Below are 26,184 nucleotides of genomic sequence, written 5' to 3'. Positions count from 1 at the left end.
TGAGCATCCAAGCTGCAGTATTTATTTGATTAGTTATTGAAATTAACACTTTTAAAAGTTTTGAGAAAAAGCTATGTTCCGTCACAGGTGTTGCCATAAGTTTTTTTCTTGAACATGTTTGAAGTTTTCTCAAGTTGGAACAAAATTCCTCATTTGGCAACACTAGATTTGTAGGTTTACCTACTCCCTTTTTAAAAAAACCCGTTTTTTTTTATAAAAAAACAAAAGAAAAAATATCAGCCCACTCGGGTAACTATCCGAGCAGCAACCCACTACAACCCTGATTGTAACACTTAATTTTTCTTCTTCCATTGTCATCAGAATACAAGTCACGTGATTGCATTATTACGTTTACCCTGTTTCTGTACGTGTGTGTGGTGTGCTCTTTCCTGAGGCAATTGGAGTTATGACAAAAAAATTGTTGAAAAAAATTGATTTTTTAGGAACGTAAACAAGTGAGGTTTGTAAGATTTTGCTTAGTTGACATCGTGTTTAAGCCATAATGTGGTTTCTTTGTTACCAATAAAGTAATTCATCATAGATATAGTTTTGTACAGTAATTGTACTTCTAACTCCAAGCCATGTTGGAGTGTAGGTGCTAGGCTTAGCTGGAGATAGCGGATAACATCGGGTATGCTTGTAACACAACGTTAAAATCATACGCAGATCACAATTAAGTATTAATGGAGGTAGTGGTTCCAATCCCATCGGCATTGAGCATCTTCCGACTACTCAACGTTTTCCCGGATCGAGCAGTTTTTTTAATCCATCTGAGGCACGTTCCTTACTAATGGCTGAGTAAAAGAAAACAATCAAAAGTAAAAGCAGTTAAAAGCATTCAGAAGTATTGGCTGACACACCAGAGGAAAAAACAAAAGTAGCAACAAGGCATAGATTCATAGAAGAACTTATTGGTAACAAAAGAAAAAAGAACATAACACCAAGTAAAAAAGACGTCAGAGCGGAGATCTTCGAATAAAATTACTGCATTGTCTTTTAGCGATAAAGCGATCAATGTAGAAATGACGGATTTTGTTGTCTGAGTTGATATTTAAAACACTGCTTTCCCCTCGCGTTTGTATTTCAAACTTTTTTTTCCACTCGAGTTTGGACGTGAAACTTTTTCTCGTCACTTGCATTCGCAATTTTTTTTCACAAACAAGGCAAAGTCCCTCACAAGCCGTCGAAACATATTGCTGATAAAAGTTTCACAAAAAGTCTAAGCGTCACCCTGTCAAACCTCAAAGACTAGCTCTACAATACATCCACTTGGGAAGCAGTGCATATAGATACAACTGCAAATATATTTCAGGGCCTTGTTCTTACTCAAGTGAACGATATTGTTCTAACGCAAAAAAAAAACGATTTTAATTAACAAATTTTTAAAAACACAAGTTTGTATGTTTTTTTTGGGGCTGCCGGACGCGAGAATTCGGCACGGTTGTCGACGGTACTCTCGAAGGATATCCAGTAAAAGTTTTACTGGACTCAGGGGCATCTGAAAACTTCATTGACAAAAAGGTTGTCGATCTTCTAAACCTTAACCTTGAAGGAGAAATCTCTGATGTGACAATGGCCTCCACTCGATTAAAGTTGAAGACGTATGGTTGTGTATTTGTGTAAGCGCAGCTCTTAGTCTCCTGAAAAGGGACTATCCCAATGTTTCCTTGGATGTGATGCAAGATTCTTGTGCTGATGTCATTTTGGGACAAAAATTCTTGAAAAAGCACGAAGCTGTTACTTTCGAATTTGGAGGCTCCGAAGAATGTCTGGTAGTTCCCTCCGTCTATAAAACAATCTCTGTTTCAGCTGCAGCCAAGGTAAACCCCCTCGCCTATTCGAGTTCATGCAGCCCTATCACAAGCCGATTGCAACTCACACGCGCCGGTACAGCCAAGAAGACTTATCTTTCATCAGAAAAGAAATCCAAAGACTTTTGGCCGCTGATATCATTGAGCCATCCAGATCACCTTGGAGAGCACAAACTCTTGTAGTTAAAGGTAATAAACCACGACTAGTAATTGATTATTCGCAAACTCTAAACCAACTTACTTTACTGGATGCTTATCCCTTGACTCGAATTGAAGAGATCGTAAATCTTGTGGGCCAGGATTCTGTTTATAGTTCTTTGGATCTCCGGTCTGCTTATCATCAAGTTCCCACTCTTGAAGAAGAACGTCCTTTTACGGCTTTCGAGGCTCTTTGAAGCTTGTACCAATACAAGAGACTGCCTTTTGGCGTCACAAATGGAGTTTCAGCGTTCCAAAGAGTGATTGATAACTTCATAAAGCGTAACAATTTGCAGAAAGTATACGCCTACCTGGAAGACTTAACGGTAACTGGAGAAAACGAAGAAGAGCACGATCGAAATTTGGAAGCTCTGTTAAAAGCTGCTCGTTGCGAAGGGCTCATCTTCAATGAAGAAAAATCAAAAATACGCCAACGTGACATTCACCTACTTGGCTATGAAATTTCACAAGGTGAAGTAAAACCAGATTCTTCGAGACTGCAACCACTTTTAAACATGCCTCGTCCCAAGACTGCAAAAGAATTGAAAAGAATTGTTGGCATGTTTGCTTATTACTCTAAGTGGATCGAGAACTTTTCTGCTAAAGCTGGTCCACTTATAAAGGCCACCAATTTTCCTTTGGAAAAAGCTGCCTGCGACGCATTTGCAAATTTAAAGATGGATCTGGCAAAGGCGAGCTTAAAGTGCATTGATGAACACATACCGTTCGAAGTGGAATGTGATGCATCTGACTATGCGATTGCGGCCATTCTGTCACAAGGAGGAAGACCTGTGGCCTTTATGTCTCGTACTCTCAACCATGTGAGCAAAAGTATCCTTCTATCGAAAAAGAGGCGACGCCATCATCGAGGCAGCCCGAAAATGGGCCCATTTTCTAAAAGATTGGAACTTCACGCTTGTGACTGACCAGCGATCGATTTCCTTCATGTTTGACAAAACCAAACGAGGAAAAATAAAAAACAATAAAATACAGCTTTGGCGACTCGAACTCAGTCAATATCATTACGAAATTCGACCCTGCCTGTGTGGCTTTGATAAGAGTACCAGGATCTAGACGATGGAACCGAGGCTTCAGTTCAGCGCATACTTGACATTGACGACAGATAAGCTTGGTTTCTTCACTCGTGTATGGAAAGTTTCTTGTTCTTATAAAGTGGAACAGTCTGCAATAACCGGGTGCCCAAGTGACTCATGAAACGATCGAAGATCCTCGCGAGAGCCTATGCTTGCGCAAACTCGCGAAAAAGCATCAGCAGCTATGTTGTCGGCTCCTGGCTTGTGTCGAATTTCGTAATGATATTGACTGAGTTCGAGTCGCCAAAGCTGTATTTTATTGTTTTTTATTTTTCCTCGTGGGTCTGCTACTATTTGGTGAGTCCGATTCGGCGAGTCCGATTCAATGAGTTCTTAACCTCTAACCCTAACCCCAAATCCCTAACCCTAAAACGGCAATGATAATTAGGCTATGGTACCCGATAATTAAAAAAAAAAATTGAAAAAATCCCCCGTTAAGGGATCGGACTCACCGAATCGGACTCACCGAAACGGCCATTCCGACACAGGCATGGGAACGTCTTGCTATAGACTTTAAAGGTGCAGTCAAGGGTCCACGACCATATCTGCTTGTGATTGATGAATTTAGCCGATACCCATTTGTATTTCCCTGCAAATCAACGACGTCAGAAACAGTGATCAACCACTTGGCATCTCTATTTTGCTTGTTCGGTTTCCCCTCGTACATTCACAGTGATAGAGGGACATCCTTTACCAGCCGAGAGGTTAAGCAGTACTTGACCACACGCGGCATAGCCACTAGCTACTCGTCCCCTTATCACCCACAAGGAAATGGACAAGTAGAGAGAACTAATCAAACGATATGGAAGACTATTAAATTGCTTCTTCGCTGTGATGACATTCCAGAAGAACAATGGGAACAAGTTCTACCTCTCGCTCTACATTCCGTCAGAGCATTACTATGCACTGCCACTATTCAAACTCCGCACGAAAGGTTCTTCTTGTTTCCTCGGCGAGCTATGTATGGTACTTCAATGCCTACATGGCTTCTAGATAAGGGTACGGTTCTTTTACGTAAATTTGTACGTAACAAAAGTGACCCTATTTGCAACCCTGTAACTCTCTCTGCTGTCCGCAAACCCCACATATGCTCGCATTCAGTATTCAGATGGCAAAGAAAGTACAGTCTCTACGTCTGACTTGGCTCCGTTTCCAACTATAGAGTCACCACCAGCCACAAATAACGTGTCCTTATCTCCAATAAATGAAAACTGTGAAGATACTGTTCAAGAACAAAGTCCTGTTACGAACTCTTCGGTACTGGGACAAAACTTAAATACTGATCAGCCTACCGGTACCGTTGACCTACCAGAAGCAGCGACCCAGGAAGTAGAACCTAGACGTTCTGCCAGAAAGGAAACCACCTAACACAGTGTTTCCCAAACTTTTTTAAATAGCGCCCCTCTGGACAACAAACAGAGTATCAAACGCCCCCTTGGACAAAAAAAGTAAAACCAAAGTTTTTTTTTCCATTCATCACAACTTAAAGTTCAACTCTAATGAGACGGATGAGGTTGATGCAATGTCATCAGCCTCTTGATATTGAGTTCCAGTTTGGATAGAAACATGCTTAAGTCTCCCCGTCTAACTATGTCAAGGCGGTTTCTTTTGCTATCCAGAAGCGTTGTCACGGCACTGAAAGCACGCTCCACCAAGCATGGGTTGGGAAAAGCAACGATAAAAACTTTGACCCGATTCCACACGTGAGGGTATTTCTCTTTGATTTGGTTTTGTAGCCAGAACGATTGATACGAGATATTTAACTTCGGTTTGAGTGCAAAGTCGCTTTGCAATGTTATCAGTTCCTACTCAAGAATTCCATGTTCGGAAATATCACAGAATGGGTCGATTATCCAGTCATGAATTTCTAACTGGAAGACATCCTGGAATCGAACTCCCAGTCCCATGCCTTTGCTTTTGTGTAGGCTACTTCTTGAAGATGATTGCTGTACGTCTCCACAGCAACAGCAGATATGCCTTTGTCACTGGTATCAAGTTGATGCAAGCTTGAGAATTGGAAAAAATCTCGTCTAGCTAAATTTCGCTGATACAACACGAGCTTATTTTGTTACCCTGAAGGGATAAATTCAATTCATTAAATTTGGAAAATGTGTCTGACAAGTAGGCGATATCATTTCCCACAACCAGGACGTCATTCGCAAGGCCAGGGTGACAACTCTGTAGAAATTGCACGATAGTTTCAAACAGCGAAAAAAATCGTGCAAGATAATTTCTCTTGGAAAGCCATCGTACTTCGGTGTGGAGCAGTAAACGCTCAAAAGCTTCATCATTCTCATTGCACAATCGTTTGAATAAGCGTGTATTCAGAGTGTGCGCTTTAATTTTATTCATTGCTTTTTTAACAGTCTTCAAAGTTAGATTAAGACGAACGCTAAATCAAAATACTTTCGGATTGCAAGATCGGATTTGCGTAATCGCAGTGCTTCAAAGTAAGTCATGCGTTACGACCTCAACAAACTTGTTTGGCACTGCAAAGCGACGTTGCCAACATAATTGCCACAATATCTGCCACAGAGCTCTTATAGTCACCGTCTTCTTTTGTATTTCCTTGAAGCGAAACATGACAAAAAAAATGCTTTGCAATCATCTTGCAACTGCTCCGATTTACTCTCAGCGCCCCCTTCATGGTCGCAAACGCCCCCAGGGGGGCGCTGGCGCCCACTTTGGGAACCACTGACCTAACAGATATGGTGAATGGACTGTTTAGTGAACTGCATTTTTAACATGCATGTGGACATTTTAAAATTGGGACTGTTAATGTGTGAAAATTCTTAAGCACGAAACGTTCACAAACGTTATGGTAACAACTTTATCAAGAGAATTCCTATGTATGCTCTGTTGTTAATTAAATGATTATTTAATTTATTAATCGATTAATTTATGTTCAAACTGCATCTGTTCTCACAAAATTTGGCAGGGTAGAATGTGGTAAAATTGTGACTTATTTAACTCATGCTAAAGAGAGCACTGCGCTGCTTGTAGGTTTACGCTCAATAAGTGCTCCGCGTTTGTGCCTTCAGCGCTTTGCCTTCCTTTCTTAGTTCTACGACGCTAGCGTTCTATTGTGTATTTGTCAGTCCTAGTAACTGCTAGTTTTAGCTAGCTTAACCTAATTCTTGAGCGGCTGCCAGATTAGTTTGTAAGTTATTTAGTTTTGTATTATTATCTATATCTTTCTTATTTTCAGAACTGTGTTATGAATGTATCAATTCTAAGTTTAATAAACCCTAATTAATGCATGTTATTCTTGAGCTTGTTATGGTCAGTTCAGTAATGTTTTGGAGCAAGGTTAAGCTTTTTTCTCAAAACCATTTCTACCACCTACTGTTAAAGATTCGTCGGCAACATCGCATCGGCTCGCAATTCGGCAATTCGTCGGCATCGTCTGCCGACGAGTTAAAGGCTCGTCGGCAGCAATAGCCGAGTGGTTAGCGCGTTGGGCTCGCAGTCGAGAGCCTGCATGTTCGACTCCAGCCACCCGCACTTGCTGTTGTTTCTCTGGGCAAGAAACTTTACGATAATTGCCTCTACCCAGTGATCGATTTCGAGTAATGGGTAGTACCAAATTTACGTCATAAGTAGAGTAGACAACCGGAAGCAGACATTGCAGTCGGCTGCAGCGTGGGTCAGGTGTACGTCGGAAGGCGTACACCGATGCATAGCGCTCAAGTCCGCTTTCCCGCAATGCAGGGTAAAGATATAAACAAACAAACAAAACAAACAAAGATTTAGTTATCAAAACTGATAGCTGGAATCTTGGCTAACTCAAAAAGCTAGAGCCAATTCGAGAAAAATTAGTGCATTTTCAGAATTAGGGGCCTCGAAATACCTTAAAATGACTCTCACATGTCCTGCCTTTATTTAAAAGATTTTTTTGAAGGCCTGTAAAAATCGAAAAACATCGTCAAATGATTCAAGAAACTGAAAGCAGTAGATATTTACTACGGAGAACGGTGCACAAAGAAAATCATGTCTGAAATGTGGTAGAATTCGACATTTTGAGAGTAATACACGTGTCAGTGTTCATGGAGTTGCTAATTAAACCACTTTGCTTGCTACAAGTTTGTGTTACTGTCTCTTATTGTATCCATTAAGATGCTAGAGTGCATTAGAAGATAGCGAGTGAGCAGTTTCAGGGATAAGCGAAAATTCGATATTTTGAAAAAATTCAAACCAGGTGCACCAGGGTCAAACGTTAATATTTTTTTGTGAAATTTGGTATAGGAGATACATTTACCAAAAGGAACAATATTACAAACTGACGAAAAATTTAAAAGAAAAAAACATTTTTTCGGGATTTTGAGCCAGCCTAGTCTACATGCACTAATAATACACGGAATGGCCCGTTTCGGTGAGTCCGAATCGGTGAGTTCGATCCCTTAACGGGGGATTTTTTCAATTTTTTTTTTTAAATTATTGGGTACCGTAGCCTAATTATCATTGCCGTTTTAGGGTTAGGGGTTAGGGTTAGAGGTTAGAGGTTAGGAACTCACCAAATCGGACTCACCGAATCGGACTCACCGAATAGTAGCAGACCCAATAATACATACCAGGCCAACTTACATCAGAAATTCTGTCGCTTATCAACCATTCAATGTGATATGGAAGCGCCGGGGGACGAGTAACCGATGCAGTTGCAGTTATGAAAGAACCAACTGCTTGTGACCCAGTAAGTCGCAAGGAACCTTGTGAAAGAGTCAACTTAACTCGTCTTTGTGCAAGCGCTCGATGAAATGACAGGATCACTACAAAAGAATTTGTTGTATGTGGCAACAAGTTTAAAATCACAACATAACAAATTTAAGAAAAAGAAAATAATGAATTAACCAAAAGTATCATTTCAATACGTTGTGTGCAATGGATGAAGCCAGGATTGCGCACACTGCACTTTTAAACTCCAATGTACAGGCTCAAACTCATTTCAAATCTTCCTTTGATTCGGTCGATATGTTAACTATGATCATGAAATGAAGTGACAAACAGTGTTGTCACAAGCAACCATCCACCCAATAAAGGACTCGAAACATTTATGACCGGATACCAAAGTGATCATGCAACAATGCCAGTTGATGTCTACAGGATTGACCTACAAAGTGAACTAATAGCTGGCTAGATAACAAAATAAGTTTCATATATCTGATACTTGCCAAAGCAACAAAATCTCATGGACCATGAAAAGTGCACCAAGACCACATTGTATGTGGTTTATGACTTTTTGGTTACTGGTACTCCTAAAATAAGATGTAATTTTCATTTGAACCAATACCACTATTAGTAAAGAAATCATGGACCTCCCATCTTAGTACGGTATTCAGGGTAGTTTAAGGTTATAATTTCACTAATAACTATAGTAAAAGAATAGAAATTATCAGTAAAACCAGCAGTTCGAAATTTTCAATGATATTAAACAAGTGCAGTTATTAGCTTACTTCATACAAAAACTCGACACCCCTTCATAATGCTGAACGTTTGGTTTCAATGAATATTGCAGTCGGCCAGTCGCCCGCATAGTCGTGTGGTGAGCCATGGTTCGGCGTTCGATAGGGCACCTCTCAAGAGTATGTGTAGCTTTGGTAGGACAATTATATACATTCTGTCGATTGCGAAGTGCCCTTCGACTATAGCCAGTGCTACCATAACGGCCTTATTTCTAAGATTTGACCTTAATTTAAAGAAAAAAGGTCTTAAAAAATAGGCTATTGTTGTCCTTATTTTCCATTTGCATCCTTAGTTTATCTTATTTCTTTTCCATAATGCTTAAGTGCCTTTTTGATAGCCTATTATTACAAAATGGCTGACTTGAAACAACCTGATTTGTTGATGTTAGACGGTACTTGTATGATCTTCTCCTATATCAACATAATTGAATTGTTTAGGTGTAAAATTTTGCAGAGTCAAAATTCAAATTTTTTTGAAGAATCTACAGCTGACCTACTGAGAACAGTCAATGGAGAGCCTGTGTTCTCTAATCGAGCTTTCAAAACTTTTAGACCATCTTGTTGGAATAGGCCTACGTTGGTAGATGGTGCCAATATGAGAAGCATCCGATAGACATCAACTGCATCCTTATAGGAGTTTAAGCAATTAAACACGAAATATCTGAAGACTTTAAACGATCCACGGATGGTCATCAGAGATGTCGTATTTGATAAGGTTTCGGCTCTCAACAGTCTTTAGAAAAAGATTCTGGTGGATGAATCCTGCAAGTATAAAGCCGAAACCAAGTGGATAAAAATATTTAAAAGAAACGACTCTCATGCGCGCTTTTACGAGTTGGTTTACATTGTTTATTTTATTTTATTTGGATCAGGGTGGCATTTGTAGAACTGGTGTTCTCTCTCGTATCCGCTCATTGGACCAAAAGAACAACCTTCATGAAAGGAAAGTTAAATCTCTGCTGCAAGTAAAAGTAACTGCAGCAAGAGGCACAATAATCTCTATGAACAAGGAATTGATGGAAAATATTGTTTAACCCAAAAAACGTAAATTTTGTCATCCTCATTTTTGAGTGCATACCGATGGTAGCCCTGACTATGGCCCATGATTTTTCATGCTTATGAGTAGCAGTACGCTGCTTTTAGAGATAAATGCTTACGTCCCTTCATAGGGCTGAAGCCTGCTGAACTGCAGATAAGGATAAAAAAAAATCAGGCAACATGTATTGCAGTTTATTGTTCCATTTACTTTATAATGAATTCCAAGCAAATTATATTTCTTCACAAGGCAAGTGAACTATGCATACATTGTATGTTACATGGTTACATGGTTGCATGTATTGATATAAGTTGCATGTTATAAACATTTGAAACCAGTGGTTCCCAAACTTTTTTGAGCGTGATCCAAATTTGAGTTTTGTGAACATTTTGTGACCCAAGACACAGACAACATGTAAACTGCAAAAAATTTCAGTACTCTACTATTTTTTCAATCTATGGCTGCCTACAGTAGACAAGACACCGACAACTTGACTGATTTTGTTTAGCATACTTAACCCAAGTTATTATGTTTAATCTTTCGGTTGTATATTTAATGAAGAATCCTTGAAAAAATTTTCATCTTCAATAACGTCAAGGAACCAGAAAAGAGGTTGACATCAGCGTCTATTTTATTGCTTATGGTAACTGGTTGTAGGGTGGTCTACTATATATTTCGCCTTGCTGAGAAGATAAGTATAAGCAATGGATTTCTTAAGTCTTTCTTGATGCTTAAAAAGTACTCTTGGTTTTCAGTCACATGCTGCGAGTGCTTCGTCTACAGATGTCTGTTTGACTTGTTCTTCATAGCACAACCCACAAAGGGGATTCACAGTACCAGGATCGCAGATAAAAATTAACTCCGAATTCAAAAAAATAGTTCATAAATCCTCAATTGTGAACAAGAATGCTGTAATGAACGTTTGCTGTGATTTATTGAAGGAAGTGACTTGAATGTCGATAAAACTGCTTATTGAAGCAGCAAGTGATTTTGATAAGAAGGGTCAAATAAATAGCCTACGTATGATATAATAATCCAGTCGATGTTGAAATTAAAACAACTTGATAAAAGAAAAAACAAAGTTCATTATTGAATTAATTTGCAACTGTCCAATTTTAGGATATTTGAATCGTCCCTGCGCAATCAATGTTTCAACCTTTTGTGACCCACGTTAAGGTCACGACCCATAGTTTGGGAAGCACTGTTTTAGACTAAGCTTGAAAAAATTGTTATACTGTATATTTAAACTTACTGTATTATTATATATGTATGCATTTTCAGCAATTAAAAAGTGTTTAAAGTTTGAACTCAATAATAAAGTTCTGCTTACTGTACACTACTTTTTATAGGCCTAGTTAAAGAACAGACTAAAATAATAACATTTTCTAGCTCACCTGCAAATTCAACCAATGTTAAAAGGAATCGTGTACGCATTGCTTCACAAACCTTGCATGAAGTAACTACACAACCTGAAAAGCTTTGAATGTAAACATTTTAATATGCATGTTTACCACACTGTGGGATATAACTGATACAACAGATAACAAAACTCAAACATATTTCTTATGCTCTTGTTATGAATGCATCAGCAAGAAGTTTAAAGTAACAGGGAAAAGCATTAGCATCATGACATCAAAGTGGAAGAGAATAAACTCTTCTGATTTTAACTCACTACGTCATTAGGTAGGTTCATTTTCCCCAAAGTTGCACAGCACAAAGAGGTTTAACGGTAATCAACACAACATGAATAGCCTATATGGTTTCCACTTTATTAGACCACAAACAAACAAGAAACTTTGTTAGGCAGTTTAACCCTGGGGCCTGGGTGTTGCATTCTCATACATACTCTGAAAATAGTAAAAGATCTTTGAAACCTCTATACTAGTGGTTCTCAATCTTTATATCTTGGAGGACAATTTTTTGTCCCCTTAAAGTGGTCTTGGACCCCTAAACAATTATCTAAAATTTTAGAATATCATATCTCATAACAGAAACAAACCCTTCATAAGTTCTAAAGAGACACACTTAGCTGAACTTGCAGCGCACTTATGACGTTTGATGACATTGATGAAGGAATGCTATGAGCTAGCCCAGGGATGTCCAACCTGCGGCCCGCTAGTCATTTTCACTCCAAGTAGTATATATATATTTTGAACTTCATGGAGAAAACAAACAATTAGTGGACTTTATAGAAAATGAAGAATGGTTGAATAATTTTTCTTTCTTGGTTGACCTCACAGAAATGCTAGCTGAGCTCAATTTGCATTTAGAAGAGAAAGGTCTGTTGTGTATTTCAATGTTCGAGTGAATAAGTAGCTTTCCTAGGAAATTAAAACTTTCTATAGCACAATTGAAAGCTGGCGAAGTTGTACATTTTCGTAGTCTATCTGAAAGAGCTCAAGACAGGTCTGTAAACTATGAAAAGTATGCTAAGTTATGTGAAGATTTGCTTGAAGAATTTACAGTCAAATTTTCTGACTTCAAAAACATTGAAATTGAATTAAAATTATTCAGTGACCCAGTTTCATTTCAGTGTGATAAAGCACCACCCGAATTCCAACTTGTACTGATTGATCCGCCCCGATAGCTCAGTGGTTACGCGCCGGGCTCAAGATCACACGGCGCTGGTTCGACTCTCGGGGTGTGCGCTTGAGCAACGCATTTCAGGACTGCTCTCCATTCAGCGGCACCTAGTGAATGGAATAATTTCTCGGCAACAAGACTTCAACAATCGGAAAACTTCACTCTGCCAATCTCGGTAACCGGCCCTGCGTCAAGTGCCTCTACAAGTATGCGAACAAGTACCAGGAATAACCTATCAAGGCTTTGTCAGTCCGAGGATAAAGATTCAAAAACCAAACCAAACCAAACCAAACCAAGTCGAGAAAGTTTGAAATTTTTTCACAGAGAACACACTCTTCCTTTATTTTATAAAGAATTACATTAAATACATATAATGAATTATTAAATTAGTTATTTTGTCCAGAAAATTATTGTGTATGTGGGGCAGCACATATTGTTGTGAGCAGTTATTTTTATCCATGAAAAAGATCAAAACTGCATAAAGAAGCAGACTGACCGACAAACACTTAGCAAAAATCTTAAGAATCAAGATAACGTCCTTTAATTGAAATGTTGATAACATCTTAGCTGGAAAACAGTGTCAAAAATCTCATTGACTTTGTATTGTAGAAAACTAGAAATAATTTTTTGTGTTTTTCTATATGTGTGTTATTTGTTCCTATTTCAAAGATGAAATTAATGGCTTTTAATTGTTTTTTTTATGTATATACCTAATTTTCTTGAAATTTAATAGGTCCTGCGGCCCATTGGTTTATTTCAAGTGACAACACAGCCCACTATAATAAAAGGTTGGACATCCCTGAGCTAGCCTATAATTATGTTGGCAGACGAGATCCAAAACCAGTGATCTATTCCGTTCTGTTCAACAATGATGGCTGTAGGAAGATACCAATATCAATAAAGTAATTGATCTAGGGACAGTGGAATACCGGGACGACTCGCTTTATTGATTTTTCTTACGATATGGACAGCTGGAGGGTCATTGCAAAATTTAAAAATTGGCAGAACTGCAAAAAGTTTTCTTTGCTTTTGGGTAAATTCATTTTTATCGAATGAAATCCTATATTTTGCGTGAGGTTTAAGATGCTAGAACATCAGTAGAACCTTGCTACTGCAGTGTGAGGCTAACTACTGTTACTACTGCAGTGTGAAATCTATTGCTGCATTATTATGACTAGTATAGCATTACATAAACTGATAAACATAATATCACATATTTTCATGCATTTATTTTGGCAATACACACTTTGTACACATTTAGGCAGATCACATATGCTGCACTTGGGTATGCGACATATGGCGGTAGATCTTAAGCTGCAGTTGCACCAAATTTTGTCAAAATGCTACGACCCTCCAGTTGTCCACCTTCTTTTTGAGTGAGCAATCCCCTACTTCTACTATCCGAAAATTGATCAAATTAGAACTTAGTTTTTTAATGTTCATAGCCTATCCCACAACAAATTACTACCAGATTGGGAGCTGGTATACAAGTCCCCCCCTTGGTACCGTAACTCATGACAAAGACAGGACTCGAACAAACATATAGGGTGAAACTACTTTACCTTTGCTTTACTGTTCACACACTTCAATCCACATGTTTTGGTCAATTCCTCTTTGTCATGAGTTGCCAAGGGTGGGGGACTTGTATACCAGCTCTCCAGATTGCTTTTCTGACTTTTTAAACACATCAAGGAGGTTCACAACTTGTCTACAAAAAATCATGATGATGACTTACTAAACATTACATACTTTTCAAACACACTTACTCAGCATTCACCAGAATTTACAGGTGCAAAAAATAGAAGGAATTTACTTGTTCAATTAGAAAGATTGATGCAATGTCACTTTTTGTCCACAAACTAAAACAACATCTTTGCAAAATGGATTGGATGCGCAATAGAAATACCACGTAAGGCTGTTTCGCAGACTTGAGAACATTTCAGTTATTATAATCATTCAAAATAATTTAAATAAGAATGGGCTGCCTAAACAATACTGTCAACGATTGCGCCATGGCCCATACTGTATGTTTGTAGATCTCAACACTTCGTTTGTCGCTTCTACCTTTTTCTCGACCTTTGCTATGTTGACGTGTATTGTTTTTTATATGCTGGTCAGAAATAAAAAAACAACTGAACTGAACACGACACCATCATAAAGGGATGAGAGCTTCATCAACACTATCAGGACATCATCATTTTATCTACCCTAGCTCATTCATTCCACCACCCACTAGGATGAGAAAAAGTTACTCAAACAGAATCTTGAACTTCAATTGTTAAAGACTAGGCCTACTGTGTGATGTGCAGTTTAACAATAGAAAGAGCTCAAAACCATGCGAAATGGGCTTTTGCCTGAGGATAGGTTTCTTGTTGGGTCCGGTTTTCTTTCTCCATCCTATGATTATGATGACTGCTCATCCACATCAATAGGCTCTTGAAACCAGCAAATTCAATCCACAACACATTCTATTAAGTTGTTACCGTACTTAATACTACATATGTGCTTTTCTTTGTTTCTTGCTTTTTGTGCCCGTGTTAACTGCAGACTACATGAACTGCTATTCAGGCAAGTTTTAAACTTTTCAAAGATATACCATCGTTTGCCGTTCATTAACCGAATATCAACTATTGTCGTTAGTACTATCATTTTCGTCAGGACGAGAATGACAAAAACTAAAATAATAGGGCAGTCGGCAATGCCTTAAATTTCGCAAACAGGATTTTTTTCTTCAAGTTCAAATACAGTAATCATAAGTCGTAACAAGTGTTTCCACATATATTAAAACCTTTCAGCACAATTAGTATGAATAAAAGCCCGCCTAAAAGTAGCCAAAATCTAGAAAATTCGTGCAAAGTAAAGTCATGACATCCGAAAATTACGAAGTAAAAATGCAATTTATTCTATGAAAGTCTGTTCCAAATGAAAAAAACCAACAAAATAACAAATCAAAATCTGCAACAGGTAAAACTTTAGTGAACTGGAAATAAAGATAGCACAATTCGTAAGAAAACAGCACAACTGGCAACCTTGATGGTAATCCTTCTTGCAATCACAGACGACTTAAATAGCGTTGCCAAATGTTTAAAACATGTTCTGTCAGCCTGCTATACAATTAGAGCTCGAAAGTTGTGATTTCGTGTTTAAATTATTTTGAAAAACAATAAACAGTGTTGTACTCGTCAATGAAATAAATTGACAGCGTCAGCGCGAATTGCCTAAAAACTTTACGGCGTAAAGTACCTACTGCGTCAGCTCTTAAAGAAATTGACAGCGTCAGCGTCAGCGCTAATTTCTAGCGCTATTTTAGCCAGGGTCCCACAGAACGGAAGTATGTCAACCAAGTGTTGGCTAACAATAGCTATTAATAAAGAGCAGGTTTTACGTTTTGAAACTGTATAATTAGCTGCTTTAGCTTATTAGTTATTTCTTTGTAGAAACACAAGCATTTCAAAACGTTCATCTGACAATCTGCTGCGTTTGGGACGAATAACGCCCTTTCCAAGCAAAAACATGCGTTCCACAGCAGCGCTGAATGGTATTGGTGTGTTGTACTTCAAAAACAAGTCTTGAAAACGTTTAGGCCTACAGTAGGCTACTCGGAAAAGTAGCCTATCACTGCTCCAAGCGTGCTGTGATGGCTTTAGAATACATAAATCTTTTAACAAGGTCCATTCCACTAACATCGCTCTTTTCAGGGGCATAAGGCTCTTGAAATAAAGTATCTTCAACCTCCGCGATGAGCCGATGACATTCATTAATTTTTCTCTTTCTGATCCCTCGTTCTCGATACTGATCACGATATGAGTGATCTCCATTTGGCGAACTTCTTCCGCTTATATTCCAGGGAGCCATTCCAACCAACGCAAAAGCGGGTGATTCGGATGAGTCGCGCTGGCCAGAATACATTGTGAAACTCTCATTGTAAAAGGAGATTTTCCATGAAAACAAAAATGACACATAGCGCTTGACGCTTAAAATCGGCAAAATAGTTGACGCGCTATCACTTCCGTCAACTAAAAAATAAACTAAAGGCGCTAGCCTCAGCGTCAACAAAGCGTTGACGCCGTTGGTCACAACGGTAAACCATAATCTCTTCGTGGGAAAATTGTAACATAAGATTCTCGGATCCGTTTGTCTGTATGTAATGACCGAAAGAAACACTCTTCTGAAAACGTCTATTCAAGAATTGTATTTCTGTAAAAATAGCCTCAAAGCTGTCGAAATTGGGACGCAACACCGTACGCCACTAAACCTTGTCACTACAATACAAATTACTGAGATAAAGACGAAAATTTCGTCCAGCTGGTAAGCACTAAGCAAAACAGTTAAATATGCGACCAACCTTTCAAGCAACAATTTTTAAATGACGAGAATAAATTGCAATTTTCCAAACGCACGTAAACATCTTGTGTGACGTAATAATGATGAGCATTATGAAGCTATTCCAGCACCTGTTGGCTTTGACTTACACCATATCTCGTAATTCAAGATTTAATGATGATGTAATGTTTCAACAGGTGTGACCAGAGGTGATGCAATCTTTGCTTATTTCTAGCAACAGTCCATGACGTAAGACGTCAGGTTCAGTAGACAACGGTTCTATGTGACGTTTGATTTAAAAATTTGTCCGTAACAGCCGTCAAATTGACGGTGGCCGGTCGATTGGTCGAAAGACATTTGGTCGACAGTCAATTGGTCGACAGACATTTGGTCGACAGGACGTTTGGTCGACAGACAATTGGTCGACAGACATTTGGTCGACAGGACATTTAATCGAAGAGACATTTGGTCGACAAGACATTTGGTTGACAAGACATTTGGTCGACAATACATTTGGTCAACAGACATTTGGTCGACAAGACATTTGGTCGACAGGACATTTGGGTTAGAGTTAGGGTTAGGTTAGGGTTAGGGTTAAGGTTAGGGTTAGGTTAAGGTTAGGGTTAGGGTTAGGTTAGGTGAGGTTAGGGTTAGGTTAGGGTTAGTTAACCCTGAAATGAATCGTTCTGTCGACCAAATGTCCTGTCGACCAAATGTCTTGTCGACCAAATGTCCTGTCGACTAAATGTCTGTCGACCAAACGTCCTGTCGACCAAATGTCTGTCGACCAAACGTCCTGTCGACCAAATGTCTGTCGACCAAATAACTGTCGACCAAATGTCTCTCGACCAATTGACCGGGTACCGAATTGACGGTGTCAACGTACAACACTGACAATAAAATGGTGAAGTTGAATACCAGAGTTGCCAGTGCTGAGGTGTTTTCTACAACTAGGCTAATTTTGTTTGGGTCGCAGAAAAATTTTAGAAGTTGCGTTTCTTATCGTTTGGTTTTTTTCCTTTTTAATCACTTTTTTTCATTTTTGATTATATTTTGTGGAATTTGTAATATTTTGAGCAACTTTTAGGCTAGCTTCATTACTTTCGACGATTAGGTTACTTTTCAAATAAATGAAATTAAAAAGAAGATAACTTGATTGTAAACATTTTAATACCAAGATTTTTGAAATTGATCAAGAACTTAAAGAGAACTTATAAAATCAAGAATCAAAGTCTGCGGTTGCCGAATGTAACAACTGTTAACGATAATCGTTCCCCAAATCAAACGTCACATAAAACCGTTATGAACGGTCTACTTAACCTGGCGTCTTACATCATGGAATATTGCTAAAAAATGAGCAGAGATTGCATCATATTTCGTAACACCTGTAAAACATTGCATGACCCTTTTGAACACCTGTGAAATCGCATAACAATGCATATGTACTATTACGTCACAGAAGCTGGTTACATGCATTTGAAATATCGCAATCAATTCGTCATTTTAGAATTGTCGTTAGAAAGGTTGGTCGAATATTAAAACTTTTATTTTAATTTTAAATTTTAAATTTACCAACTAGACGAAATTTCCGTCTTTTATCCTCAGTAATCTGTATTGTGGTGACAAGTTTTAGTGGGTACTGTGTTTCCTCCCTTTTCGATAACCTGTGGCTATTTTTTCTTGAAATACAATTCGTGAAAAGACGTTATCAGAAGAGTATTTTTTCGGTGTCATCGCATACAGACGAAAATATTCGGAAATTTTATTTTACAACTTTCCCACGAAGAGATTATGGTTTACCGCTGTGACCACATACACGCAATTGGCTCTCAAGCCTCAGCTTTGAAAGGGTCGGGATGAGGAAACTAAAATGGTGAAGTGAAGCAATTGAAGTAGCCTACAGTAGGCTTCAAAAATTTTTATTCAGTTGTTTATATTCAAGTTTTATATTCAGTTGGTTTTTAAACGTTTCTGGGTTAGTGTGTGGTACGGGTACGGTTGAATTAGTATTTCATTCAATCATTTTATTAACGCGTCCAAGACGAAAAAGATACTAACTACCAAAATCGATTTGACACTTAATATCGAACGTTAACCATGATGAACAATGTTCTTGAGCCACGTTTGAGCTACTAGAAACGTCTTCTAGTGTTACTCCCAAGATAGTTCCAGCATTTCTTGTCGTTCCGCAGCAACATTTTTATTAGTAGCGCCAAAATCACAAGTCAATGTTAGCAAAAACGTTATCCAAAGTCAAGAAATGAACTGTGCACAACAATTTCCACTTAATTATTGATGTGATGCCCAAATGTTGTTTCCGTAGTGTAGTGGTTATCACGTTCGCCTTACACGCGAAAAGTCCCAGGTTCGAACCCGGGCGCAAACATCGGGCATAACCCTTCTCCGCTTTATGATATTGATGCGTTTAACATAAATTTTCTCAGCTTCATGTAAACTTCACACAGATAATTTGCATTGATGGATAAAAGAAATACAAATATCTTCTGGAAACACAATTAGCAAGAAACGAGTTTGAAGTTCGTTGAAAGAAAGCAAGTAAGAAAGACATTGGGTGGAATTGGGTCAATAATAATATTCTCTTTTCTAGGCATGAATGGACTATATTCCAACGAACGTGAGACAACACGAGAAAAAATCAAACTGGTAGCAGTCAAAGCAATATGGAAAGAACCATAAACAACATGAAAATCATAAAAACAAATTCATCACAGAAGATGATTGATTGACTGAATCTTTATCCTCGGACTGGGAAAGCTTCTTGCAGAGCTTAATCCTGGCAGTTTCGCATACTTGTACTGTAGAGGCTTTGAATCACTGACGCAGGCCCGGTCACCCAGATTGACAGAGTGAAGTTTCCGATTGTTGAAGTCTTGTTGCCGGGGAACTATTCCATCCATTAGATGCAGCTGAATGGAGAGCAGTCCTTAACGTGCGTTGCTCAAGCGCACACCCCGAGAGTCGAACCAGCGCCGCTTGATCTTGAAGCTTTTTCGTTCCAGAAGTGACGCGCTAACCAACTGATCTGATGCAGATGTTGGAGAAGATGGTCTTTCAAACTTCTCTGTCATTTGACATTCTTATAAAATTTTACAGAAGAAGAATCATTGAATAAAAGCAGGAATATTTTGATCTGACAATGGAGTAACAATGACATGGATATTTGTCGATGATTTATTTGTTGAATTTAGTCTCACCTATCTTGTTTCTTGATTCTGAAAACTATTTGCAGTAAAAAAATTAAACAAAACTGATTGTCAGAAGCAGGGGCTCTATCCTCTTTTAGAATTCGGGGGGGTGATTTTTGGACAGTGGGCTAAAATCGTCATAGTCATTTCAACTTCTGGGGGGCTGCGCCCCCCAGACCCCCCATTGCAGCATCAGCTTCTTTCTGATCGAAGCATAGGGTTTCCAAGTCGTTTCACAAAGTATGTTTCGGAAAGGGCATTTTTGGGTAAGTAAACTGGTAGTCACTTAACAAGAAATATTTCTGGCACTGCAAATGAAAACTCGAACCAATCATAAACTACGTGTTCCGTGACGTAAAAAGGGGCGAAAAGAAGATGATACAAAGCAAATTAAGTGCTGGATTTTCTATCAGCTGTTTTTTTGTTTGTTTATTTGTTTTTCATATTTTTACCCTGCATTGCGAGAAAGCGGACTTGAACGCTATGCATCGGTGTACGCCTTCTGACGTACACCTGACCCACGCTGCAGCCGACGGCAATGTCTGTTTCCGGTTGTCTACTCTACTTATGACTTAAATTTGGTACTACCTATTACTCGAAATCGATCACTGAGTAGAGGCAATTATACTCATAGTAAAGTTTCTTCCCCAGAGAAACAACAGCAAGTGCGGGGGGGTGGAGTCGAACATTCAGGCTCTCGACTGCGAGCCCAACGCGCTAACCACTCGGCCACTGCTGCCGACTAAGTTGGCAGCTGGTTGGCTGTTTAGGGGTTAGGGTTAGAAAGTAGTCATTTCATTGACGTGGGTTCGATTCTCACAACTGCTATTGCTTTTTTTTCTTCTGTAATTACCAAATAAAGTTCAAAACAAAGATTAACTCTCTGCCTAAGTGCGAGAAAGGTCACAATTGGACAGTAGCCTCTTATAACATGTTCTGATTGGTTGGCGGTGTCATTCTAGTCATTTGCAGTGGCAGAATATTTTCTTGTTAAAGTGGCTGCCAAGCAAACTAAGAACACAGTGTAAACGCCTGGCTCGTAGTTCAGGGTTGCCAAACCAAAAAATCATATTGAAATGAAATATATATTCATATTAATAGAAAATTCAAAATGTGCTAACAGCGAAAATATATTTTTCAAAATTTGATCAATAAAATATCACAAAACCTTTTCAAAGCCAAATGAGTGGGGGGGGGGGGGGGTGATTTTGCATTGATCACCCCCCACTCCAATTAGTGGGGGGGTGATCACCCCCCTCACCCCCCCTTGGATAGAGCCCATGGTCAGAAGTGGGATTCGAACCCACGCCTCCATCCGGAGACCAGAACACCCAATCCACGATTAACGATGATGAGCAACGTTCTTGAGTCTGGCGCCTTAGACCACTCGGCCATCCTGACTTGCCAATGTCATTCAGCAACTGTTTCAACTTTCATACAAATCAATTTCAAAACAATGACTGACAACTAGATAATGATGGAACCTCTCCTCCACTGATCAAACTGTGAAACCAAAAGTATTCCAAATGTAGTTTTGTTGACACAAGTCATTTTCGTTCCCACAGTTGTGTAAATGTACGAGTTTAAAATTGTTCTTATTGATAAAGAATTTGTTTCCGCCCGGGCTCGAACCGGGGACCTTTCGCGTGTTAGGCGAACGTGATAACCACTACACTACGGAAACGACGTTTGATCAATTGAAAACATATATTTTGTATTATAAGATACCGACAAATTTATGTAAAATTTTGTTGAAATATTTTGTATTCCTGACATGAAAATCTACAAACCAATTCTTCTTGTTCATGATTTTCTGTTTTCTTCTTTTTACTTTTCTTCTTGTTATGTTCATTCTCTTCTTCTTTCTTTTTTCCTGTTCCCTTTTTCTTTTTCATCTCATTATATTTTAACTTCCTTTTTTTTGTGATTTTTCCTTTTTTTAATAACAATATTGTTTCCGTTCGACAATTCCCTTCAGTACAAGATTTTATTCAAGTTTCCATTTCATTTAAACTTCACAATCAAAAAGTGAATGTTTGGCCGCACAGAAACAATAGCTGAGAACATTGTTTTACATCAAGCAGAATTTCGTCGAGTATACTGATCTTTCATTTCAAGAGGATTAATATCGTCAACTTGTTTCTTGCAAACTTTACCAAGCATTGCAAAAGTTATGTTTTCTCAATTTGAAAACATTTATTTATTTCAAGAAACTTAAAAATTATTATCAGCCGCGTTTGAGCTACTAGAAACGTCTTCTGGTTTTACTTCCAAGATAGTTCCCGCATTTCTAGCGTTCCACAGCAACATTTTTTATTAGTAGCGCCAAAATCACAAGTCAATGTTAGCAAAAACGTTGTCCAAAGTCAACTAATGAACGGTGCACAACAATTTTGACTTAATTACATTGATGTGATGCCCAAATATCGTTTCCGTGGTGTAGTGGTTATCACGTTCGCCTTACACGCGAAAAGTCCCCGGTTCGAACCCGGGCGGAAACATCGAGCATAAACCTTCTCCGCTTTATGATGTTTATACAATTTTGGTAGAGAGGTGATTTTCTTTAACCATAGACAGATAAAACCAAGCAACCACACGGCATTTAACATCATATATACTTTCATATATACTTTTATTTCTCTCTTTAAATGCAAATGTGTCAAGCTCAAGCCCGCGAGAATAAACTGTACCGGTATGCATTAAGTCCTCTCATTAAATTTGCTTACGTTGAAAAAGTTTCGGCATGGCACTTTGGGTCACCTTAATATTCAAATGCTACTGACACTTCATGAACAATTCATTCATTTTCTTATTTGAGCAACTGTTTAACCTGATATTTGCCGCAGCAGGAGTCATAGCGGCAATGCAATATGACACAGTACAGTAGTTGAGTAGCATAATTATTACAATAGTCAATAGCATGTTAATTGAGTTTCAGGCGAAGTTTAGGTAGGGGTCCGCAGAATTAATAATTTGTCTAAAGGGGTCCGTGACAACAAAAAGGTTGGGAACCACTGGACTCTATACAGTACATGTTAACAGTCGATTTGCATTGCACTGAAAATGTACAAGTTTCAAACAAGAGAATAATGCACTTAAAGCTTGTTTTTACTTCACAGGAAGAACAAGTCGAAATGGCTGCCATTGGGCATTTTAGGTAACAAAATGATTTAGCAGTCTAATGTTAGACTTACAGCGTGAAAAATAGCATTGAATTTCATTTCATTTTTCATTTTTCAATTTCCTTTCATAATTCCATTTTTCTAATGATACAAACCATGACGTCTTTTCCTTCCTGCGTGGCCGCCATTCACGCTGTTTGTTGTTATATCCAGATATACAGCAGCCAGCTCATTGTGTGTTCACAGAACGTTGTTAGGTTCACATGACGTATTTTTAGAAGATTTATATTTCAATATTTCGAAACACTATTAATCAGTAGGCTACATGATTTTGATGATATTTATTGTTGCTTTCAAACAAGATCAGAATAAAGTGAGACCGGAAACGCTGTTGTGAAAAAAGAAACTTGCCAGTTTATAAACATGATGTGTAAATTGTAGACAACTTCCGTGTGCAGTTGCTTTTGCTAATTGAGCCCGATGCTCATATTTAAAGTGAAACTGTATTTGGAAAGAGATTTTTACTTTAAAAGAAAAATTCAAAATTGAATTGTTTCAAATTTCAACAAGTTACACAAGTTGTATTGACTGCTTTTCAAATTACACCGTAGGCTACCAACAAGGGCGTAGCCAACACGAAGAGTAGCCTACTTTCAGCCTAAATCAATAGTAAAACTTTAACAAAAAATGCTGTAGTAGATTATAAAATTTTAATTATTTAATATTTAATATATTTTGGGGACATTTGGTGACATATATTTTGGTGACATATCACCCTCTTCCAATCTGCGTTGAGCCAGCATGGAAGCAGTATGGCTCATAAAATCACATGGAACCCTGTCAAGTAACCCATGTTGATGCGCAATCTGCTGCAAGCGGAGATAGCAAATGATTATATATATTTTGGAGAGCAATAATGTTACTCTTATTGCTCCTTCCATGATTACGCCCTTTGCGAATAATAATGTTTTGTCATCCTTTTTCATCCCACTGTTGCCGTGCGGTATCAAAACCTTTTATCTTTCATATCCATTGTTGTACGTTGACGGGCGTCAACTGTTTGTTGACGCTGAGGCTGGTGCCGTCAGTTTATTTTTTAGTTGACAGAAGTGATAGCACCGTCAACTATTTTGCCGATTCTAAGCGTCACGCGCTATGTGTCATTTTTCGTTTTCATGGAAAATCTCGTTTCACAATGAGAGTTAAATTTTGTTTGACGTTTTGACGTTCAGACTGATAGCAATGAACAATCTTTTTCTGTGGCAGCTATTCGTCTATCCAATTATGCAGCTTCAAGTTTGTTTATCGTATCCTGGGTTAATCTAAGTCGCGAAAAGACGAAATCGTTTTTCGCAGCTCGAAACAGTCTCAAAAACCAATCTCGTTAGAAATCGAATACTTAAGAATGGCGCAGAAACGATAAAGAACCTTTGTCTATGTCAGTGGTTGATGGTCTAACCCAGAGGTCGGAACCTATGGCTCGCGAGACTCATCCGAATGACCAGTTTTCGCGTTGGTTGGCCGGCGCGACTCATCCGAATTACCGGCTTTCGCGTTGGTTGGAATGGCTCCCTGGAATACAACACAAGCGGAAGAAGTTCGCCAAATGGTGATCACTCATATCGTGAGCAGTATCGAGAACGAGGGATTAGAGAGAGAAAGCGAAAAATCAATGAATGTCATCGGCTCATCGCTGAGGTTGAAGATACTTTATTTCAAGAGCCTTATGCCCTTGAAAAGAGCGATGCTGGTGCAGTTGACCTCGTTAAAAGATTTATATATTAAGCTAAACCAGTACAGCACACTTGGAACAGTGATTTCGAGTAACTTTTCCGAGTAAACGTTTTCAAGACTTGCTTTTAAAATATAACACACCAATACCATTCAGCGCTGCTGTGGGACGCATGTTTTCACTTGGAAAGGACATTATGCGTCCCAAATGCAGCAGATTGTCAGACAAACATTTTGCAATACTTGTGTTTCTACAAGGGAATAACTAATAAGCTAAAGCAGCTAATTACAATACACTCTAAAAACATAATACCTGCTCTTTATTTATAGCTATTCTTAGCCTGAGCTTGGTAAGACAAAATACTTCCGTTTTGTGAGACCCTGGCTAAAATAGCGCTGACGCCGTCAATTTCTTAACCCTATCTGTAGCAACACGGGGTTTTATGAGGATGCCCCACTCTAGTAGTGAAATATTTCACAGAAGGAAATATGCTGGAAATGTGAAATTTCTTGACTTTTAGTTTTTATTCTTTGTAAATGCTTTAAACCTAAGAAAAAAATAGGTTGAATACTTTAACATATTAACGTCCACCTTGTAGAGTACAAGTCAATTAAAAGAGAAACAAGAATTTATTAGCTTAACTTCCATGTTTGATCAATTGCACCATTAATAGTTTTCAAAGTTTTCATGTCCAGCTTGAAATTATCTTGTTGCAGATCGCGATTTCGGGTATTAAACCCTCTTCAGTACAACTATATAAACAGCATAGTACAGGGAAATTTACAGCAGTTCACTTTAGAAAATGACAAAATTGTTATGTGGTTGCCAAGAAACGAATTAGTCTGCGAAATTAGTCTACGAGCAGTAGACCTAAACTGTAAACCTAAACAGTAAACCTAAACTGGTCATTTTTCTACTTTCCTGCCCTTCACAATAAGCATTTCGTCTCAGGTGGGTAGACATTGTCGTGCAATGTTAGTTATATATAATAATGTTAATGTTAGTGCAATATAAATGTTAGTGCAATTACTTTGAAATGTAAAAACGCCCAAAAATGCCTTATATTTATGAGTAGAAGTAATTTTTTGTTTAGTTTAGCCTTACTCTATGTTATACTTCAGAAATTTCAATTTTGAAGCTATTTTCGGGAAATTAGAATAAAAACCGACTTTCTGTCGTTTTTTCATCTCATTCTCAAACAGTTTATTTCAATAAATGTGTTGGGTAAAAGGTTTATTTCTATATGCACAATACACATTGCTATTATCTTGTTTGGCTTTGTGATTTTCATAGCTCCGGTTATTAGGGATTAATTAGCATGGGGCTAAAATAGCCTGTGACGTACTTTCCGCGTACGAAAACAGCTCGTACTAAGACAGGGTTAAGAGCTGACGCCGTACTTTATACGCCGTGAAGTTTTTAGGCAATTAACGCTGACGTCGTTAATATATTTCATTGACGCGTACAACACTGTTCATATCTCTTTCATTTGTTGCCGTATAAAAATTATATATATTGCAGTACTCTGAACAAAGATAATAGTTTAAAAATCATGTCGTTCACAAGCCTTCTTATGGCTAAAATGTCCAATGCGTGACTGGCAGAAGCGGCCGCAATGAT

At 38.3% G+C, this 26,184-nt stretch overlaps 2 protein-coding genes and 4 non-coding genes across 6 annotated transcripts in view; 3 read left to right on the top strand and 3 right to left on the bottom strand.

Moving 5' to 3' along the window:
- The window catches only part of LOC145780694 (uncharacterized), a 28,200-nt gene extending 6,595 nt beyond the window's left edge, over positions 1–21,605 (bottom strand). The window contains exons 1-3 of the mRNA XM_082592315.1: positions 21,501–21,605; positions 9,060–9,189; positions 7,688–7,869 (exon numbers count right to left, since the gene is read on the bottom strand). Coding sequence (XP_082448441.1) covers positions 7,688–7,869; positions 9,060–9,189; positions 21,501–21,605 — 417 coding nt within the window. The remainder of the gene's footprint in view (positions 1–7,687; positions 7,870–9,059; positions 9,190–21,500) is intronic.
- On the top strand, positions 18,818–18,890 carry Trnav-uac (transfer RNA valine (anticodon UAC)). The gene has a single exon. It is a non-coding gene; the product is annotated as a tRNA-Val (tRNA).
- Trnal-caa (transfer RNA leucine (anticodon CAA)) lies at positions 20,993–21,111 on the bottom strand. Its single transcript has 2 exons — positions 21,074–21,111; positions 20,993–21,038 (listed from the first exon to the last, which is right to left on the bottom strand). It is a non-coding gene; the product is annotated as a tRNA-Leu (tRNA).
- Trnav-aac (transfer RNA valine (anticodon AAC)) lies at positions 21,322–21,394 on the bottom strand. Its single transcript has one exon. It is a non-coding gene; the product is annotated as a tRNA-Val (tRNA).
- Positions 21,606–22,138: 533 nt separating the features above from the next.
- Trnav-uac (transfer RNA valine (anticodon UAC)) lies at positions 22,139–22,211 on the top strand. Its single transcript has one exon. It is a non-coding gene; the product is annotated as a tRNA-Val (tRNA).
- A 2,293-nt stretch (positions 22,212–24,504) lies between these two features.
- LOC145780693 (uncharacterized) overlaps positions 24,505–26,184 on the top strand; it is a 33,829-nt gene continuing 32,149 nt past the window's right edge. Inside the window, exon 1 of the mRNA XM_082592314.1 lies at positions 24,505–24,655. Coding sequence (XP_082448440.1) covers positions 24,505–24,655 — 151 coding nt within the window. The remainder of the gene's footprint in view (positions 24,656–26,184) is intronic.

The sequence above is a fragment of the Aplidium turbinatum genome, chromosome 12, assembly GCF_918807975.1.
Source record: "Aplidium turbinatum chromosome 12, kaAplTurb1.1, whole genome shotgun sequence".
NCBI classification, from domain to species: Eukaryota; Metazoa; Chordata; class Ascidiacea; order Aplousobranchia; family Polyclinidae; genus Aplidium; species Aplidium turbinatum.
Note: the sequence above shows the minus strand (reverse complement) of the source record. Positions and strands in the feature narration are given on the sequence as shown.